General features: G+C 44.2%; 4 protein-coding genes across 4 annotated transcripts; 2 read left to right on the top strand and 2 right to left on the bottom strand.

Annotated features, from left to right (window-relative positions):
* The first annotated feature begins 120 nt into the window (after positions 1-120).
* On the top strand, positions 121-5,008 carry scarf1 (scavenger receptor class F, member 1). The gene is made up of 11 exons (XM_011608449.2): positions 121-380; positions 651-712; positions 854-955; positions 1,143-1,677; positions 1,748-1,966; positions 2,266-2,394; positions 2,548-2,654; positions 2,796-2,901; positions 3,052-3,176; positions 3,301-3,438; positions 3,534-5,008. The coding sequence occupies exons 1-11, from the start codon at positions 280-282 to the stop codon at positions 4,601-4,603; spliced, it is 2,694 nt and encodes an 897-aa protein (XP_011606751.2). The 5' UTR covers positions 121-279; the 3' UTR covers positions 4,604-5,008.
* vtna (vitronectin a) lies at positions 4,825-8,241 on the bottom strand. Its single transcript, XM_003968478.3, has 8 exons — positions 8,084-8,241; positions 7,441-7,560; positions 7,001-7,360; positions 6,791-6,930; positions 6,561-6,717; positions 6,268-6,420; positions 5,674-6,174; positions 4,825-5,441 (listed from the first exon to the last, which is right to left on the bottom strand). Exons 1-8 carry the CDS (start codon positions 8,139-8,141, stop codon positions 5,323-5,325), a joined length of 1,608 nt encoding a protein of 535 aa, XP_003968527.2. The 5' UTR covers positions 8,142-8,241; the 3' UTR covers positions 4,825-5,322.
* A 746-nt stretch (positions 8,242-8,987) lies between these two features.
* Positions 8,988-14,437, top strand: sarm1 (sterile alpha and TIR motif containing 1). The gene is made up of 9 exons (XM_011608450.2): positions 8,988-9,234; positions 9,442-10,154; positions 10,572-11,190; positions 11,281-11,493; positions 11,580-11,671; positions 11,746-12,072; positions 12,149-12,338; positions 12,594-12,715; positions 12,973-14,437. Exons 2-9 carry the CDS (start codon positions 9,679-9,681, stop codon positions 13,085-13,087), a joined length of 2,154 nt encoding a protein of 717 aa, XP_011606752.2. The 5' UTR covers positions 8,988-9,234; positions 9,442-9,678; the 3' UTR covers positions 13,088-14,437.
* A 579-nt stretch (positions 14,438-15,016) lies between these two features.
* Positions 15,017-18,868, bottom strand: LOC101063658 (proton-coupled folate transporter-like; the record flags this gene model as incomplete). The annotated part of the gene is made up of 6 exons (XM_029844137.1): positions 15,017-16,040; positions 16,230-16,386; positions 16,548-16,631; positions 16,851-17,329; positions 17,414-17,805; positions 18,671-18,868. Coding segments are annotated over 6 exons (1,356 nt in total), but the record flags the coding sequence as incomplete, so codon positions are not given.
* Positions 18,869-19,652: the final 784 nt, after the last annotated feature.

The raw sequence follows: 19,652 nt of genomic DNA, 5'->3' as shown, positions 1-19,652 counted from the left end.
GAGTGAGTGTTCAACCATCTTTAAAATGTTCTGTGTGTTGCTGAATGGCAGGAAGTGGCTGTGACTTCCCCAGGAAATGGGAAGAGGAAACTGGGGGGGGCTCTGGCTGCTATAGCTGGAGGTGCAAGACGACTCAGGACAAGCGGGAGAGGTGGGATGGAGGGACGATGGACAGACACTGCTTCTGATTTTAAAGAGAATAAGTTCAGAGGATCCATTTAGCATTAACACGGGAGACGAAGTTGATCCAAACTTTGTTTCTTCTGAAATTTTGTTGAGATGAGGCTCATCCTCGGAGCGCTGAGTGCTCTGCTCTGCTGCTCATTGTCCTACTCAAACACTCTGGATCCTGCTGGGAAAAACGTCTGCCGCGGCATCAGGTAGCTTTAACTTAATCAGCACTGGTTTTAGAGATAAAAAAAGAATATTGGAATTACATATGTATGTATATGTACACACACATACATGTGTGTATTTGCATTTGTATACACATTCCTTAAAATTAAAATGACAATTTTCCTAGAGTGAGCATACTCATCTGTACATTTACCTTCTATATTAAAATTAGCTTACTCAGCAGCTGTCTGTTGTTTTCTGGTGTTTTTTTCCAAATCATTTCTTTCGTCTTTGATGTCTTTTGATGTAAACAGAGACCCCTCAATGCTGGTCTGTTGTACAGGATGGCGTCAAGAAGGGAAAGAATGTTCTCAACGTGAGTCTGTCCTGGGACATTTGTCTTTATTCATCCATCTTTCTGAGTGATTTTTTTTTAATCACACAAATGTGTGTGTGTGTGTGTGTGTTTGTGTGTGTGTGTGTGTGTGTGTGTGCGCGTGCGCGCACGTGTGAGCAGCTGTGTGTGAGGGCAAGCAGGCCTGCCTTAAGGAAGAGATCTGTGTGGATCCTGGATTGTGTCGATGCCCAGCAGGCTACTTCGGAGCTCAATGTCGAACACGTTAGTCATTCTTGACTTTTGACAGTTTGATTTAATATTTTCTTTCCATTTAAACAAAATCCATAGGTTCAAATGTCTCTTTGACACTTTGTATATAAAATATGCAGGTTATTTTATCTTTATTTTGCATTAGCACAGTAGTTTTATTCATTTATCTGTTTCACTGTGAACTTTGGTGACCCCCCAGGCTGTCCTCCTGAGTTCTGGGCTCCCGACTGCCGCCAGGTATGTCGGTGTCACCCACATGGTCGATGCCACCCCGTCACCGGTGAGTGCACCTGCAATCCCAACCGCTGGGGTCCTCTCTGCCAGAACTCCTGCAGGTGCACACGGCACGGTCGCTGCCACCAGGGAAACTGCACCTGCGACGAGGGCTGGTGGAACCCCACCTGCTCCAAACCCTGTCAGTGCGTCAGCGGGGGGTCCTTGGGTCTCGGCTGCGACCAGCTAACGGGCCGATGTCAGTGCCAAAAGGGCCACTGGGGGCCGAAGTGTCTTGTCTCTTGCAACTGCTACCTGTCACCATGTAACCAGCGTACTGGCGTGTGTGAGTGCGAGGCGGGCTGGTGGGGGCCGAGCTGCGACACACGATGTAACTGTGACCTCAGGCACAGCAGCTGTGACCCCAACAATGGACTCTGCTTGTGCCACCCGGGCTACAAAGGCCTCTTCTGCAATCAGGTGTGTGAAGCTGGGACGTACGGCAGCGGCTGCTCGGCCAGGTAAAGCGAGGACGGACGCTGGATTGAAAACAAAATATTGGACCAGTTCTGATTCTTTCCTCATCTTTAGCTGCGGTTCCTGCAAGGGTGGTCACTTCTGCTCCACCACGGACGGCGCCTGTGACGGCTGTGAGCCCGGCTGGAGCGGCATTCGGTGTGACCGCCCATGCCCGTCCGGTTACTACGGAGACGGCTGCCGCCATAAGTGCCCGCGCTGCAGGAGCAACGAACCCTGCGAGCCAGTGAGTGGGAAATGTGAGCAGTGTTACCCGGGATGGAGCGGACCCAGGTGTGTGTCTGTAACTCAGCCAAATAATGGGCCAATTATGGGATGTTTTACAGTCACTTGCTCAGTGTTTATTGTTATTTTAAGATGATTCAAGATCACCCAGATACAGTAACTGAGAGAAACGCCTAATGTTTCTTTTCATTCAAATAATATTTTTTTTATCTCTTTAAAATTAGTAAACCATTTCTGTTGCTCCTCACAGCTATTATTGGATGTCCAAAATCTTACAAGCTTTAGCAGCTGTTAATTCGAATAGCTCAGTTCTGTGTTTGTGATGCTCTTATTTGTTTCCTCACCAGGTGTGAAAAGCCCTGCACTAACAGGACATTTGGGGATGCCTGCAGCTTCCTGTGTGGTCCTTGTTTCCATGGTAACTGCAATCATGTGACAGGAAGATGTGTCTGCCAGCCAGGCTTTTGGGGAGAAAGGTGATGTCTCTTCACCACCAGTGGCTATAAATACTTCTTGTAGACATTTTCTAAAAGTGTTGATTAATTTACTTTACTTTGTGACAATATACACGTCTGACTTCACAATGCTAATCAAACGCTTTGATTTCATGAGTGCTTCATGCCTTTCAGCTGTAACAGCAGCTGTCCTGTCTTGCATTTTGGACTGAACTGCTCCTCTTCCTGTGACTGTGGTGAGGGGATCCACTGCAACCCAGTGACTGGTGCCTGTCCCAGCAGTATGTCCCTCCCTCCCTCCCTCCCTCCCTCCCTCCCTCCATCCATCCATCCATCCATCCATCCATCCATCCATCCATCCATCCATCCATCCAGTCATATTACAAGTACATTTAATAACACAGTGTATGTGTGTGGTTCAGGAGGTTCTGTTGTAGCAGCTGTTCTGGTTCCGCTGTTTCTGTTGCTGCTGGCTGTTCTATGCTGTTGTTTATGTTGTGGTGGACGTCCTGTCGAAGCCAAAGAAAGGTCTTTATCGCCCTTACCTTTATTGACATGATCTCTCTCTCTCTTACACACACACACACACACACACACACACACACACACACACACACACACACACACACACATTCTGCTGAGTTTTTGTTGTAAATACTGAGTTTCTTTATTTTCCAGGGCCGCAGCGGCTGATGGAGACTTGTCAGTTCGGATGAAATATCACGTGTACAGTGTTCTGGCTAACATCGGTGCTGCTCTGCCCTGTATCTCTGACTGGTCCTCTGGTTTGCCTCGGGTCACTGGTCAGTCCTGCTGGACACTTTTCAAACATTCTAACATGCCCCTTGAGTAAAAAATATTGAATAGCAAAATCGCCAAAGTGAGTGATCATAAATTGTCATATGTGCTTCTATCAAACACCCACAGTGTCTCACCACGACCCCGAGCTGACCTTTAACCACAGCTTCATTGAGCCACCCTCCTCTGGCTGGGTAACTGAGGGGTCATCATTTGACAGCGATGGGGAAGAAGGCGAGGTGCTGTATTGTGTCCCTCCAAGAGAAGGTAAGAAAACAAAGCCAGCAATCTTTATAGCATTTAAAAGCAAAATTTTCACTGTCCATTTTATTTTTTCCCCCAATCGCTGAACCTTTGTGTAGACATTGAGGCGGTGGCGGGCGGTGAGTTCCAGGAAATGAGCTCCAAATGTAACATGTTCTTAGACCCGTCCGGCTTCAGCAGTGAGGACATCAGCTCTCCCTTCAACATCCCTCGCACCTCCAGTATCGCCAAGTCAAAAAGGCCATCTGTGTCTTTTGCTGAAGGAACCCGCTTTAGCCCCAAGGAGAGGCGTGGCTCCACGCAGGAGCCAGGTGGTCTTCGGCGGGGGTTGATGATGTCTGCCCTCCAAAATCAGGGAGATGTGGCAAGAACTGGGGAAGAAGATGAGATGGATGAAAATGAGAGGGAAGATGGGATGGATGGGAAAGCTCCAGAAAGTCACGAAGCATGTTGCAAGCCAGTGGATCAAGAAGAACCCCGAGCCACATCGCAGGGTCGTAGGGGGTCAGAAAGAAGACGGACTAATTCCAACACAGCTGCTCCTAAGGGGACCCAGGTTTCAACCTCTGAGGCTGCGGCCGGCACCTCGGATAAGGTCACTACTGTCTACATGACCGTAGGCAAGGCAGGCCCAAAGGGCTGGAAGACGGAGTTAAACACGGAAGGCCCCGTTCAGGCCATGCTGCGGCGGCTCGGCAGCCTTCAGAGACAGAGAGAGCAGCAGGATTCTGGTAGACACAGACCTAAAGCCGTGGATGGGGTGACCAAACCCCCCAGGAAGAAGCTTGGGGCCCGGGCCAGTGTGTGGGAGCAGGGTGGGCCCTCTGGAACAGAGGTCAGCATATGTAAGCCAATCAGGAGAAAACAAGCTATGCTCGGCTCCGCTGAGGCACCAGCTGGGACTGAAAGGCCTTCGTCAGACAATGGCACACCGAAGAGGCCACTGTCGTCCATTTTAAAGAGCGTGCCCGAGGTGGCACCGGCCGAAGCGGGATCAAATTCCCAGACTGACGGAGAAGCAATCCAGGGAGGTGAATCTGCCTCTGGGAGAGTTGAGAGCAGTTATCTTACCATAGGACCAGTGGGAGGAACTGGGAAAATCACAGAGATCATCGCCAATGAGGGTGCGGAGCCCTGCTATGAAAACGTCATGATCCAGCACTCATAATGTCAGCAGGTCTGATCCAAACACAAGCGCCAACACATACCCTATCACTCATTCACTCACTCAGAAGATCAGCAACGCTGGATGTATTTGGAGGTTCAGCTTCCATTTACTACTGAACCAGTTCATTTTGTGATTTTACTTTGTTTTTGGTTGGCTGACAGTAAGGACAGACCCCTCCCACCAGAGACCATGATAAGAAACGCAGCATCACATAACAAAAATGGAGCCATGGATGTGTTTTTTTTTATTTTTTCTGATCTTAAGGATACATAGTAAGTTCTGTTATTATCATAATGAAAAAATACTGTGTCTGGGCTGGAGAAATAAAGCCCAGCGAGCTCCAGGAGAGCAGAAGGTGTCAATATAAATATGTAACTGTGAATAAAGTAAAACACATGAGCCCAAGCTAGCTGGTGTTTCTGATTTGTCACAAATTAACATAGACATAAAAATGCATGCAATTACATACACCGGTGTTTATAAGTAACAGCAACACATTAAAATTCTGAAAAACTAAACATGCAAAAGTAAGTCACAAAAGGTAATAAGAAATAATAAATGTATACAGGTCAACAGACAACAGAGATGAGGTGGGCTGAACTTTGGCCCAGATCAGTTGAGTTCGGATCTCCAATATTTACTGAACCTGGACCTGTTGCTGACCCAAGACTGCCTGTTTCAAATGCACATACAAGTGACCGAAGATACACGGTCTCAGACTACTTCTCTACCCTGGTGGGACCTGAACAGCCGAGCCAGTATTGGGCAATTGATCTGGGATATGGAGGTATGGCAGGGTCCACTCTCTTGGTCCTGAGGTCCACTCTGTAGTATTTCTCTAGAGGACGAAAAAAAACCCCAGAAACAACAAGAATCAGAATTTAAAAACTGGTTCACATAATTTGTAATGTGTGGAAGCAGCTTGTATTTGTACTGTTTATGATCCTTTTCAAAGAATTCACTTCAGTTTATCTTATTGATAGAGCATGAGCTACAATCTAGATTCTCTGGTGCTGCAGAACCCAGAGCCTTACTCCCAGCTACAAAGTGCTGTGTTTAAAATGAATTACCTCCTTTAAAGAAGTATATGGTCTGTATGGGCTGATATTCCCGTCTGATGTCCCAGTACATCCTGTCACGTCTGGAGTCATAGTTTCCTCTGTTGTTCTGCTGGGACCTATCTCTCCTTCTATACTGGTCCCAATCCTGATCCCACATTCTGTCCCGGTCTCGCCCAAGCCTCTCCTCCAATTCCATCCTCTTCTCTGCTAACCTCAGGCCCATTTCCATCCCCCTTTCTGCCATTTCCTGTCCCATATTCATCCCCCGCTCAGCCATTGACCCCCAGAAGGGTGAACGGCTTTGTCTCCGACGACCCCACTGCTGTCCGTACTGCTGGTCCCACTGCTGTCCATACTGTTGGTACTGCTGGTCAAATCTGTAGTCGTTGCGGCGGTGTGTGGACCTCCAGGATGGAACATACATTCTGCCCGTCATGACGGCATCCACTGGAGAATTCAAGCCCTTCCAGTCCCTGTCTATGAAGTGGTGATGATCATGATGCTGAGGCACTGAAATCACGACATAAACATCAGCTCTTTAGTTGAATCTGACTTGCTTCCTCTCCCCAACAATCACAAGTGATTTGCAAGACAATCACTCACAGTTGGAGAAGAGGTCGCTGAGGAAGCTTTCATAGTTGTTGTAATAGACATCTGTGTAGTGTTTGAACAGCGTGGATGGAGATCTTTCTGACATGGTGATACACTCCTCATGAGATGGCTGGTGCAAGAACTCATAGGTGTAGTACTGATCACCTGCAGGAAGCGACAAAAGCACATTAACTGATTTAGGACCTCATTAGCTAACTTCAAATTCGTTCAAAGCATCAGTGGCATGATGACAGTGGAATGGCTCGTGTAAACGTGTGCATGTGTTTGGTTTATTCATGCTGCACCTTTAAAAAAATAGACCTTCTCCCTTCCGTTGTGTCCGGGAGCAGGAAGAGCAAACGCTGCATCTATGTGATCAGGGATTGTATCGAAGCCTACGCTGATGTCTCGAGGGTAGTCGTCGTTTAGCACGCCATTGTCAAACCGCCAGTATTTGCTTCCCTAACAGAAGTTTAGATTGTTTAAAACGGTAATGCAATGGACCGTTGTGAGGGTTGTTTCTCGTGATCCCAACCTTGAAAATGTAGGTCTTTCCTTGGCAGTTGTAGCGTGTAAAGGCGGCGTCAATTGGCCCACTGATGCCCCACACATCCTTTATGAGCTTTGGATAACCAGGAAGAACTGTCTTGTGGTCCAGTTCAAAGAAATACTCCCCTTAAAAATAAAAACCAATGATGTAAGTGCACCCCCACACACATCTGAGAACGCAACGTGTACAGCTTACCTCTAAATGCAAATACGGAGCCATTTTTTACTTGCATAAAGGAGTCAAAACGCCTTCCGCTGCACACCACTGCATCCGGATCGGGGACATCTGTGGTGGCAGGGACAGTGGTGGTCTGTGGGTCAATAGGGGACGGCTCGGTCACCTTCTCATCCAGAGAGCTATGCTGCATCAGGCCTGGGGGTTTGGTAATTTCCAGAGTGACTGCTGTCTCTTGGTGCGGCTTCGGTCTGAAATCGGAGGCAAGCAGCTGTGTGGGCCTCACCCGTCGGCTGTTGGCAGGAGGAGAGGAGGGAGTGGTTGCCTCAAACAGCTCGCCCTCGTCGTCATCCTCCGCTATCACAAACGTGTCTCCGCGAGCTGGAGGGAAAGACGATATCAGCGGCTGCACTGTTTGGACTCTCAACATGAGAGAACATTGTGTAAATTGGTGTTCTTACTCAACATCCCACACACAGGCATATAATCAGAGCAGCAGCTTCTGTAGTATTTGCACATGGAGTCACACTGACACTTCTTCTGAGCGTCGAAGCCATTCTCACAGCGACCCAAACAGGACTCTGTAGACAGACAGAGGACAAGAGTTACGTCACTGGACTGACTCAAAGTATTTGTTTACTGCATTCACTGTATGACTACTGTTATTCCCTTGATTGGTTAATTATATTAGGATAGATCTAAATGGATTAGATGCACCACGAGGGTTTGACGGTGCAACAGGACGAAAATGGGACACATTGTACTCTGACTAAATATTTAGATGGATTTGTAGAAAGAATCAATATAAAAATAAATATAACTAATAGTATATTCTGTTCAATGTCATTTTGATGTGAATTTTTGTAAATAAATATGTTTTGGAGAAACACAAATCCAACCACGTCATAAATTTACATGTATATAAAGTAAAGTCTACAATATCTTAAATGCATTTGTTCATGTACAGTAGGTTTATGTTGTCAAAAAGAGTAAATATTAAAAGAACATGTGCTACTTGCTTTATCAAATGGCTTAGTCTCTAACTAAATCCTGAAGTATCTACCTACTTTTCTAGGCTTAAAAATGTCATATTTTCTTTCTTACCCTCATCAGCAAAAGTTAAAGCCAGCGGTGCAAACAGCAGGATGGTCCACACTCTCATGTTGCCTGCCCAGTCTGAGAGGCCAGAATGAGAGCAGCAGTGATGAAATGTGTGTTTATAGTTATGGGAAACATGTGACAGTGAACCCGCTCCTCTGTTTACTTTAACCTTATTAGCAAAACCTCTGCAGACTTCAGCAAATAAACAGCGATAAAGGGATCAATGGCAGCGTTTGAACAGGCTTGTTTGCTGGGTTCTCGTTGCAAAAGATGACACAGTTACACAGTTTTATGTATGTGGGCTAAAAAATTAATGATGAAAATACACCATCATCTCTTTGGATGCATTTGACCCGTCCCTCAAGCCCCCACATGAGGATTATTCGTGCATACTGTAAGAAATTCAATGGAAAAACACACATCTCTACACTGAATACACAAAATAGCTGTCAGATTCACAGATATTTATGTCCAGGGATGACTGGAACCATTCTTATCTGACCTCTTGGTCAGTAATAGCAGAGATTTCGGGTTCTTGTAGCATTTCCAACTGTCTGATTAAGCCCTTCCAGTCAGTTCAGATTGTCATTGCGAAATATTCCTGAAGTTGTTTTTTTTTAAAAGAGAATGCTTCTTTTCTGTGCACTGCCACTTTACTTGACCCCTCAGTCGCTTCTGTATGTCTAGCTCTGTCAGTCTGAGCCCTTAAACTTTGCCTGATATACGAAGTTAAACAAGCACATCCTGCTAACTTCCTGCTGGACAGCATCCCTGCAAGTCACTTTAAAGATGTTCTGTTGGGCCCAACATTGTATCTTTTGGTAATGCATCTCTAAAAAATGTTCCAACGTTTTTGATTTTGTTTTTGTAATAGACATTAACTCTAATTTATTCACATTTCCCCTTCCTTTCCACATTTTAAAATTTTAATAAGGTTTACTGTTAACACTTTGTACATTTTAATGGAACCAGTGTGTGGTGTAATACATAGGATCGTCCAGCAGAAGGCGCTCGCCATCTGTGGTCATTATAAGGGGCTCTGAAAGGCTCCAGATTCAGGATCCGGAGTCGGTGCGGAGACCTTGAGCAGATACAGAGAGGGACTGTGTGCTGACCAACTGATGTGACAGGCTGGGAGTTACCGCAGGACAACGGTGATTTATTTTAAAAAAAATAGTGCGCTAATGCGGAAGTCGCAGGAATCCTGTATGAGAACATACAGATCATATTTGCCATTAAAATCAGAGAGAACTAATAAAACGGGGGGAGAATCAATTATAGGTTTTCTTCACAGAGACACGGAGGTTTTACTCTACGGGATTTTAGCCTGAGGTCCCCTGTGTCTGTTTGTGTCTGAGCAGATTGTGTGCATCACATTAATCCGTCAGCCGGTGGGTTAAAGGAGACAAAGCGGCAGCTGTGGCGCGCTAACGACGATGTTCCTGCTCGTGTTCGTGGGTTTTCTGCCACAGGATGAGGTGATGTAATTTTTCAAAGCTGTCGGCGTTGATTTCCATCAGAAATCTTGGATGATCCAGGACGGAGGACCAGCGAGGCCTTGTAAACAAGCGGATAAACCGACGCGCTCGACTCGGTAGATGCTCTTTTCTCTGACGCTCTTCCTGTGGAGGCTCTACCGACACTTCGCCACCATGTTCAGCTCGGAAAGGCTCACAGTCCCCGATTATGTCAGCCGGCTGCAGAGAGGTAGGAGCGGCTCCGGCTCTGGCTCCGGCTCCGATCCCAGAGCGGTCTCGCCGGGCATCGCCGCGGACATCCAGGAGGTGCTGGACACCTCCCTCCCGGCCCTGCGCGGCGCCATCAGGAAGCTGAGGACGGGCAATGAACACAGTCACTCCGAGGAGACCCGCACGGCCATCGCGGAGATCTTCCAGCTGGTGGAGGAGGCGTGGGTTTTGCCCACTGTAGGTCGTCAAGTGGCCGAAGAGATCTGCAACAGGATCCGGCTGGAGGGAGGCCTGGAGCTGCTGCTGCAGCTGCAACAGACACCAGACGTGGAGATCATCTATGAGTCTGCAAAACTCCTGGAGCAGATCCTTGTCTCAGAAAACAGGTGGGGAGCAACATTTCCATGTGCACAGCATGCCAGAGGCCAAAATGGGAGAGCTGCAAAGAACAAAACAATTATAAAAGCCGAACAGCTAATAACAAATTCATTATGAGCTATCTCACATTCTTGTGTGGATTTTTGTCTCCGTAATTAATGACATTAACCAATTATTGGTAAATCGATCCCAACAGCTTGGAAGTGTTTGTGGTTTTTTCCTGATCTATCTTGAATTTTCAGCGATGCCATCATTACACTAAAACATTTCTGATATTTATATTACATACACTATTTATGTTGTGTTTACTGTTTATTAGCTGATTCTACTCAAAATCTACAGATGTGTTTTCACCAGCAACAAATCACCAAAAATCCCAAAAGAAAAACCCCACAAGTCTTACAACTACAAACTTATGTTCCCAGAGATTACTTGGCCAAAATGGGTCTTGGAGTGATCCTCAACCTGACCCGGCAGCAGGAAGATGCACAGCTGGCACGGAGTGTCTCAGGGATCTTGGAGCACATGTTCAAGCACACCGAAGAGACGTCCATCCACCTCATCTCAAACGGTGCCCTGGACGCCCTCCTCTTCTGGTGCCGCGGTACGGATCCCACTGTGCTGCGCCACTGTGCCGTGGCGCTGGCCAACTGCGCGATGTACGGAGGCCATCGTTGCCAGAGGTGGATGATCGAGAAGCAGGCAGCGGAGTGGCTTTTCCCCTTGGCTTTCTCCAAAGAAGATGAGATCATTCGCTTCCACGCGTGTCTGGCCGTGACCGTGTTGGCGACCAACCGGGAAATCGAGAAAGAGGTAGTGAAATCAGGAACCCTTGAGCTGGTGGAGCCATTTATCGCATCGCTGGATCCGGATGACTTCCTCCGCAGTTTATTAGACAGTGCAGACTGCATGCAGGGTAAGACAGCAGCTGATCTTCAGCACTTTTTGCCATTACTGGATGGCAGGAGGGTGGAAGGCAAGTGCATTGCTGCGTTCTACCTTTGCGTTGAGGCCAGCATCAAGTCACGGCAACGCAATACCAAGGTACAAGCATTCGCCGCCATCGATTTGGCTCCAATAACAGGCAGTAAGTCCTGAGGCTTTGCTGTGACTTCATCTTTTCCTTTTTCCAAGATATTTCAAGAGATCGGAGCGGTGCAGAGCCTAAAAAGAATCGTCATGTACTCCAGCAATGGAACAGCGTCCAGCCTTGCCAAGCGAGCGCTGAGAATGATGGGGGAGGAAGTCCCAAAACGCATCCTGCCCTCTGTACCCAACTGGAAAACCTGCGAGGTGCAAACATGGCTGCAGCAAGTGGGTTTTAGCGCTTTTTGCAACCGTTTCCAGGTAGGTTCTGCGAGATTAATCGAGATTTAATATTGCATAGAATGGCTATTATCATATGTATATATTTTACCACTGTTACTGCGCAGGAGCTTCAGGTGGATGGAGACCTCCTGCTGAACATCACGGACCAGGATCTGAGTGCCGATTTGGGCATGACTGCCGGTCTCACCCGGAAGAGGTCAGTGGTGAAATTTCCACAGGAGCCTTTGGCTGAGCGCCGTAACCCCTGTGGTCTCTCAACTCATCCTGCAGGTTTCTGAGGGACCTGCGCGTGCTGAAGACATATGCAAACTACTCCACGTGTGACCCACACAATATGGCCGACTGGCTATCCGAGGTGGACCCGCATTTCCGTCAGTATACCTACGGCCTGGTCCAGTCTGGAGTTAATCACAACAATGTCCAGAGCTTGACTGAACAGCAGCTTCAACATGATTGTCAAATAATAAATGGAGTCCACAGAGCAAAGATACTATCTTGCAGCTGTAAGCCCTTGAAACCGAGCCACACGGACGCCCAGCCTGCTGGGCCCGATGTGTTCGTCAGCTATCGTCGGACCACTGGCTCTCAGCTGGCTAGGTGAGAACTGGGAGACGAGTTAAGAGAAAATCATCTCCCGTTTTCTGACCTCTCGCTCCGTGTTCTCCCTCTGAAGCCTTCTGAAGGTTCATCTGCAGGTTCGAGGATACAGCGTCTTCATAGATGTGGAGAAGCTGGAGGCTGGAAAATTTGAGGACAAACTGATTCAGAGTGTACAGAGGGCCCGAAATTTCATCCTGGTCCTGTCGTCAAGTGCACTCGATAAATGCAAGGGAGACACAGCCATGAAAGACTGGGTGCATAAGGTCAGAAGTTTTTCTTCTTGGATTCTCTAAAATACTGAACGTTATGTTCTAACACATCAGAATATGAGGGTTGTACTGTACATTTTTCAGACATTGTCTTGTGGATTCTTCGCTTAACTTAAACCTTTCTATAAGTTCTATATCTTGAATATTTGCTTGGTCTATGTTACATTTTTAGTTTGACTTCACCTGAGGAAATCATGACATTATTCTGGACAAGACATTGTGGATTCTGAAAACACATTAATCTTGCAGGAGATTGTTACGGCTTTGAACAGCAAGAAGAACATCGTCCCTGTCACGGATAATTTCATCTGGCCTGATCCATTGTCTCTGCCTGAGGACATGAGAGCAATTCTTAATTTCAACGGCGTCAAGTGAGTCATGAAATCCTCTGTACAATAAACTGAAGCTGTGCTGAATAGAATTACACTTAATGAGTTTAAAGTAAAAATGAGTTTAAAGGAGAGTATATGACATTCAAGAAGCAGCTTTTAGTCATCTACTACATCATTAGGGTTATGTGTTACAAGTATGTTTTTTGTTTATTAAAAACAACTAAACTATGGATTAGAAACCCCTGGTAGACTCATAATCTAAATTATCATACACCTGTTGCTCTTTCTTGTACCAGATGGTCTCATGAGTATCAAGAAGCCACCATAGAGAAGATTCTTCGCTTCCTGAAGGGACAACATGACCAAATGGACAGCCCAGTCACTTCCAAAGGACAGAAGAAGAAAGAATAAGATGCCAGATGTAAATAGAATTTGAGTTGAGATAAAGTATGGCGCCAGTTTCTATGTAGATCAGTTAAACAACCTAATTATATTCTAATGATTTTCCCACAAGTTAAACAATTGGCCAATTATATTGCAAACGGTAAATGGAAACTTGGCTGCAGATATTTAAAGAGCTAACAGTGATGGGTTTGTTTAATAAAATGCAGTATACGCCTCAGGAAAAAAATAAACTATGACAGGGCAGCTGACATCATCACCCGGCAAAATGGTCAATATTAATATCATAAATCATAATCTTAATGACAAAACAGGCAGCAGCTTTCTGCCAATATTTCTGTTTTGTTCCCCTGGGTTTATGTGTATGGATAGAAAAAAATGTTTCTTTAACAGAAGTCTCTCCAGAACTGTGCATTTGTACTTTAATGCCTCTTTTCTTAGGCAAAGACGGTGATATTCGTAGACCATGGAAGAGGAATCAGTGTTATATTTCATATACTGAAAATTCTGGATAAATGAATCCTGTTGTTTAAAAACCAAGAGAGCAGAGATACCAGACCATTAATTGATCTCACAGAATTAAATTTTTCATTCGCTACAGTCATTAAACTGCATAATCTAGTCAGTTTGTACGATTTTGCTTCATTTTGTTGTTGATTTAGCTTCAACAAAGAAAAAATATCCATAGAAATAATCTTCTGAGTTATTACTCTGCTTGGAAGGTTGGTTATTGCGCATTTATAGGTCATTAATATGTTCTTTTTTCTCAAAATTGTCTCCAATAATGTTACACAGTTGATTTCAGTTGTTACTACCTCTGCTGTCGCCATTCACGTCTTTGCTCTGCACTGAACAGATTTTTTGAAATGGGTTTAAAATCTTACTTTGAGCCCTGGCTGGTGCTTTATGAACATTCATGAATCAATACTGTGCTGTGCACCCTCTGCCTTACATGTTTTAGGCCTTGAACATAACTCCACCTTGGCGATGTTTCTGATCAAATCCGTCATTGGACTGGGCTTTTCAGTTTATGATGTGGTGGAAAATGGTTTCTAGCAAATGTATTTATCCCAGAATTGGTCAAATGAGTCAAAACCTGTTGTAAAGACTAAAATGTAGCTGAACTAAAAACGCATGGAGTGAAGGTAGCAATGACTATGTGCTTCTGTATCAGTGGATGAAACAAAACTAAGGCTGATGATGACCATCAAAGATACATGTGATGCTCAAATAAATATGCTGTTATGTGTTAACTAAAGAGAGTTTATTGAAATCTTGAATGCAACAACTATTATGTAGCATCTTTATCTGCTCTTGCCTTACTGCTGTTCTCAGAAATTAAAACTTACTGTCATTTAATTTAGGTTTTTATTTTCTCACTGTGAAATATAATTTACTGAAACTAAAATTTAAAAATCACTCTCGGTGAGCCAGACCCCCACTGAGCAGGTCATTTCCCCACATATGGTGACTTACACCCATAGTATAGTATATATAGGCAGTAGTAACATAAGGTTACATTAGTGGGTTGCTTTATGATGAAAATCACTTGGTGTCGGAAGTCCCACCAGAATCCAGAACATTACCAATATTTAATCAGCTCTTCGTTGGTACATCATCAGCATTTCTTGAAGTTTTGAGGTATTTTGCTAACAAACAAACGGACAAACAATGATTGCTAGATAATTTAGAAGTCATATGACTTCCTTCCATGGTGAAGGTACTAATATGTTTATGAAAATGCAAACAGAAATGGGCTAATCCAAGTTAACATCTAAACATCAAACCTCTAAAGCAATACTTTGAAACAATCTAGTCTCATTCCATCATTAAAAAGAATAATTTAAATGCATTATTATAAAAATCAAAGATTAATTGATATTAATATTCAGCATTTTATTTGAAAAAAAAATCTGTTAACCTGATCTAACCATTCATACAGTTCATTTCAATTTCATTGTAGCTCTAAATATCCCTCTGAGTTTGTTTTTGTGGGAGGAAGCGGACTTGACCACATTGTGCATATGGCGGCTGGACCAGTGCTCTGGGACTATCCAGTGTGGAGCTGGGAGTGGGAGGAGCACACTTGCTGGACTGCTGGTTTTGTTTCAGAGCAGAAGACATGGACATTTGTATTTTGCTCTAACTCCAACTCTCTAACTGCAGCAACGTTTCCCATTTAAATAGTTTTAATGGATTTATTGTTTTGGATGCCATTTGATGCTGGTTAAAAAGCCTTCATGGGATTGATAGTTGCTGATGTGAAAATAAGCCCTTCTGTTCCATAGTTCAGACTGGGCGAGCTTTTGTCAGAATTGCTCTGCCACTAGTTCCTTTCCCGCCAGAGAAGTGATGTTCCATGTCCTAGTAGAATTTGTCAGATCTGCCACCCAGTCCACATTACACTGGACCATGATGGTTCCTCTTTGACAAAGACATACTTTACTTTGCTGTATGGCTGAAATGCTAATGGAACTCATATATGTACTGATTTCCCCTGTATAGTGCAGAGCCTCAAACTTATAAAGACAATCTTCTGCTATGGCAGGTGACACCTTTAATGATCAGGGGTTTGGATTTGTTTCTCAACAAATTACAGCCTGTAATCAATAAAACTCAATATTTAATTCACTGAAGTCTGTGTCATATTTAACATATTTTATTGAATATTGCATATATTTGCAACCTCCCCATGACCCCAAAAGGGATATTCATCAAGAAGATGAGATATATTTGCAAGCAGTGAGGAATACTTTTGTTAAGGTAAACATGTCAATCTGTGGGATGTAACAAGAACTAGTTCAACTAAAATGGCATAAAAGAGATTAATGTGTATAAGAGAAGGATAAAAGAGTTCTTGCTGCTCCCACCATAGATACTGTTGACTTGTCTCTTGTCAGGATTAAGGGCACCTGCTTAGAAGGCCCTGTGATCTCTTCTTTTATCGAGACAATGCAGGACCCTACAGACATTTAAATGTGAATCATAATTTGTGATGTATTTGTCAAGTTAGTTACCGTATTGGCCCGAATATAAGACGACCCTGATTATAAGACGACCCCCACTTTTTCAGTCTTATTTCAACGCAAAAAACACCGTCTTATATTCGGGCCAATACGGTAATAAGACCACTTAGTAAAGACAAACTCACCCAAATATTCCACTCGGTATAAGGAGGACAATGGCAGCAAACAGGAAAGAGAACCCTTTCATGAAGCTCAGGGTGGCTGGGTAGAGGTTGTTGAAGATGGATAGAGAAACCAGAACCAAAAGACTCTCCAAAAAGCCAATAACAGAAAACATAACACCTAGAAAATGAGTAAGAGTCTGTTTACACAGAGTGTAGATAATCAGACCAAATTTTCATTACACCCTTTGGTTCAATTACATGGGAACATCAACAATAAATACTTTTTATTCAAACCATTTACTGCATTGCTCTTTTGGAATTCCAGTGCATGTGACTCACCTTGCTCTGATGGACTAACCATCTTGGACATCTTTGACTTGAGCACAGGTATAGGGACTATGTACATAAGTGACACAACATAACCTGAAGACACATAAATGATACACAGTAATATTGGTGAAGCAGGCAATAGGCATTCCACTAAATGTACTTGAATGCAATAAAAACATATAAAATAATATAAATCACTCTTTCATTTTTTCCAGTTTAGACAAAGTTTGCTTAACTGTTGTCTTATAGTTATCATATATCCCAACATACTGTATATAAGACATCAGGAGTTAAATATCCACATTCTCTTACCTGTGAACATAAGAGCTGTGGTATTTGCCACGGAGAAGACCACCTGGCCTAAAATGGTGGATATCAAACCCATGACAGCGATCGAGGATTCTGAGATACAACTCTGCATAACCTTCAACGCCAGGAGACTGACAAGGTATGCAATGTTCTGGACTGCTGATCCATAACCAATGAGGTCAGGCCCCCAACACAGCGGTGAAGTCAGCTCATACAACACGTACAGCGATGAGGTGCCGGTGTTTGTGGTCATTATAAGGATCGCGCTCAGCAGGTAAAGCCACAGCCTGCTTCTTTGGAATCTTCCTCCTTGGCCACTGACACTGCCTCCTCTTGAGAGGAGTCGCCAACAGGCTTTATAGTTGTCAATGCTGAAGAGCTTCGCACTTTTGTCTGGCACGATAGATTCACAGACGAAGAGGTACATATACAGTATTGAGGTCAGGTGGACGGCTAGCGTAAACCAATAAGGGTAAAGGTATCTAAACAAGGGAATAAAGATGCATGGGTAGTGATTCAATCATGTAAACACTTGACAAGAACGTACAATCACAAAAATGACGTACCCCTGCGCTTTCAGCCATTCCCCTCCAATGATGCTTGCTACCATCCCTGAAATCCCCAGACAAGCTTCCAAGATAATGAGTCTTAAAGTGAGTGACTTTTCATCAATGTTATCAGCCACGTATGAATAGGAGATAGCCATGAGTATGTTGGAGTCACCAAAAAGTCCGCTGATTACCTTACCAATCACAAAGTAGAACACAGGTAATCTCAGGTAGATCACCAATATATAAAGTAATGCTTGGAGTGTGAAGCCAAGACTGCAGAGGAGAAGCACAGGTCTCCGACCTGCTATATCACTCCATGATCCCAGGAGGGGTACCGACAGCAGACCCACAGAAAATACCCCAAGATTCATGTATAGGTTCCAGTGGGCAGATAAGGTGTCCACCTCCTGCAAAACAAGAGCAAATATAATGAAGACAACAAAACATGCGACACAAGAAGGGAGATTCAGAAGTGGATTAAATAATTTTCATCTTTTCCTGATAAGCTAAAGATTTAACACACTGAAAAAAGCAAAAGTCCTTCAGAATAATTGACTATTGTGGCGGACACCTAGGGGCGTATCTCACACCCAGGTGAATTATGGGGTGAGGGGTGTAGTTAGCCCCGGTTAGTCAATGCACTGCTCGATGCGCCTCCGGTTAGTGGTTGGTGGTTGATAAATAAAGACGTCAAAACCATTTACTCTGTCCAAGTCGTTCCTTGTCCTGCCACACTATATCTTTTTCCTAACAGGAATTTTTAACCCTAATGATAAGCCTTAGGAAAACCTTGAATATTGTATCGCATTATTCCCAAACACCTTGTCAGTCTTTTAAAAATGCTTCAAACTAAAAAGTTTGTATCAAGCTCTTCAGACTGTAAATTAGAGGTAATGACACATATACACCTCATACTTTGTCTCCCATTTAAATGGTGCATTTTAAAAATCCTGTGTAACAGGGCCATATGTTCTTCAAACCTGTTCTGTGATTACAACATGTCTTGCAAAACTTTATAACAAACAAAACATTTCTCCTGTCACTGTAAGCAACTACTGTAAAAAAGATAAACATAACAGTCCAATAGAAACAGAAATCTTACCTTGGATAACTATGACCTGGATGAATGAGAAACTACACAGAAATCTAATAAAGATGACATTTTAAATGGTTACTAAACGTAGTTTCCCCAGGTGTAATGTGTAGCCATTAGACAGGTAAAAGCTAAGTTTGACAACAGAGTACATCATTGTTTGCGGTAAGATGTTGTACCTCCTGAAGAGGATCCAAAGGCAGAGACACGTTGCTGCACCCAGACGTCTTGCTTCCGTTGTAGCCGACCTCCGCGCTGACGACTTCGTAGATGTACTGCGTGGTCAATGATGAAGTGGTTGTCACGGCGACGTTGGTGAGCAATATCAACGGCTCTACAGTGATAAACGAACACAACTTGTAAGGCGGTGGTTTGAAGCAGGCGGTCTTTGTTGCATTGTTGGTGCCATCAGTCCTCGCGTCGTCGTCGCCTGTCGGCGCAGGAGTCTCGCTGCTGAGGATGCTCGCCCTGTCCGACTCGTTCATGTCGACCAGCTGCTAAAAAGATAAAGGATATAAAAGAGAAGGATAACAGGGTGTTTCTGCTCCCCTTCTGAACACACAAATCAATGGAAGCCCCGCGGGACACACCGAGAGCAATAGGCGTGGGTCTCCGTCTGTTGGATCTGATATTTTCAAAGTTACAGAAGTGTTTGCGCTCATGCCCATGTGTCGCATATTCGGGCCATGAGCGCACGCTTCAGGAGGATATGCTAAGAAGTACCGGTAAGTGTTTCTTTTTTGTAGTTAAATACACGGCAAAATACATATGATGGTGATACAATGACAATATTGTCCTTCATATTTATACTGAATATTTACTTTTTGTTAGAAATTTGCGAGAAACTTTATTGAGAAGTTGTTAAGAGACATTATGTTGTTTATTGTACTGAGTTATGATGTGTAATTTATAGTTTTGTTGACTAGGAACTGACATTGTCATCTGCTTTCTGAATTTGGGTCACTTGAACTTAGTCGTTTTTTTTTCTTGTTCCGTTCCCGATGATCTCACAGGAAGACGTGTATGGTTCTTGTAAGTCTCAAATAAATATTCCCGGTTAGGTAAAAGACTTTTTCTTGTCCCAGAGAAGATTCTTTTTTCGGGTTCAGCGCAGGAAAAGCTGCAAAAACGTAACAGGAGTATTTTCACTGTCAGACAAAG

This window comes from Takifugu rubripes, chromosome 11 (assembly GCF_901000725.2).
Source record: "Takifugu rubripes chromosome 11, fTakRub1.2, whole genome shotgun sequence".
In the NCBI taxonomy this organism is placed as follows: domain Eukaryota; kingdom Metazoa; phylum Chordata; class Actinopteri; order Tetraodontiformes; family Tetraodontidae; genus Takifugu; species Takifugu rubripes.
This window is presented reverse-complemented; position numbering and strand designations above follow the sequence as displayed.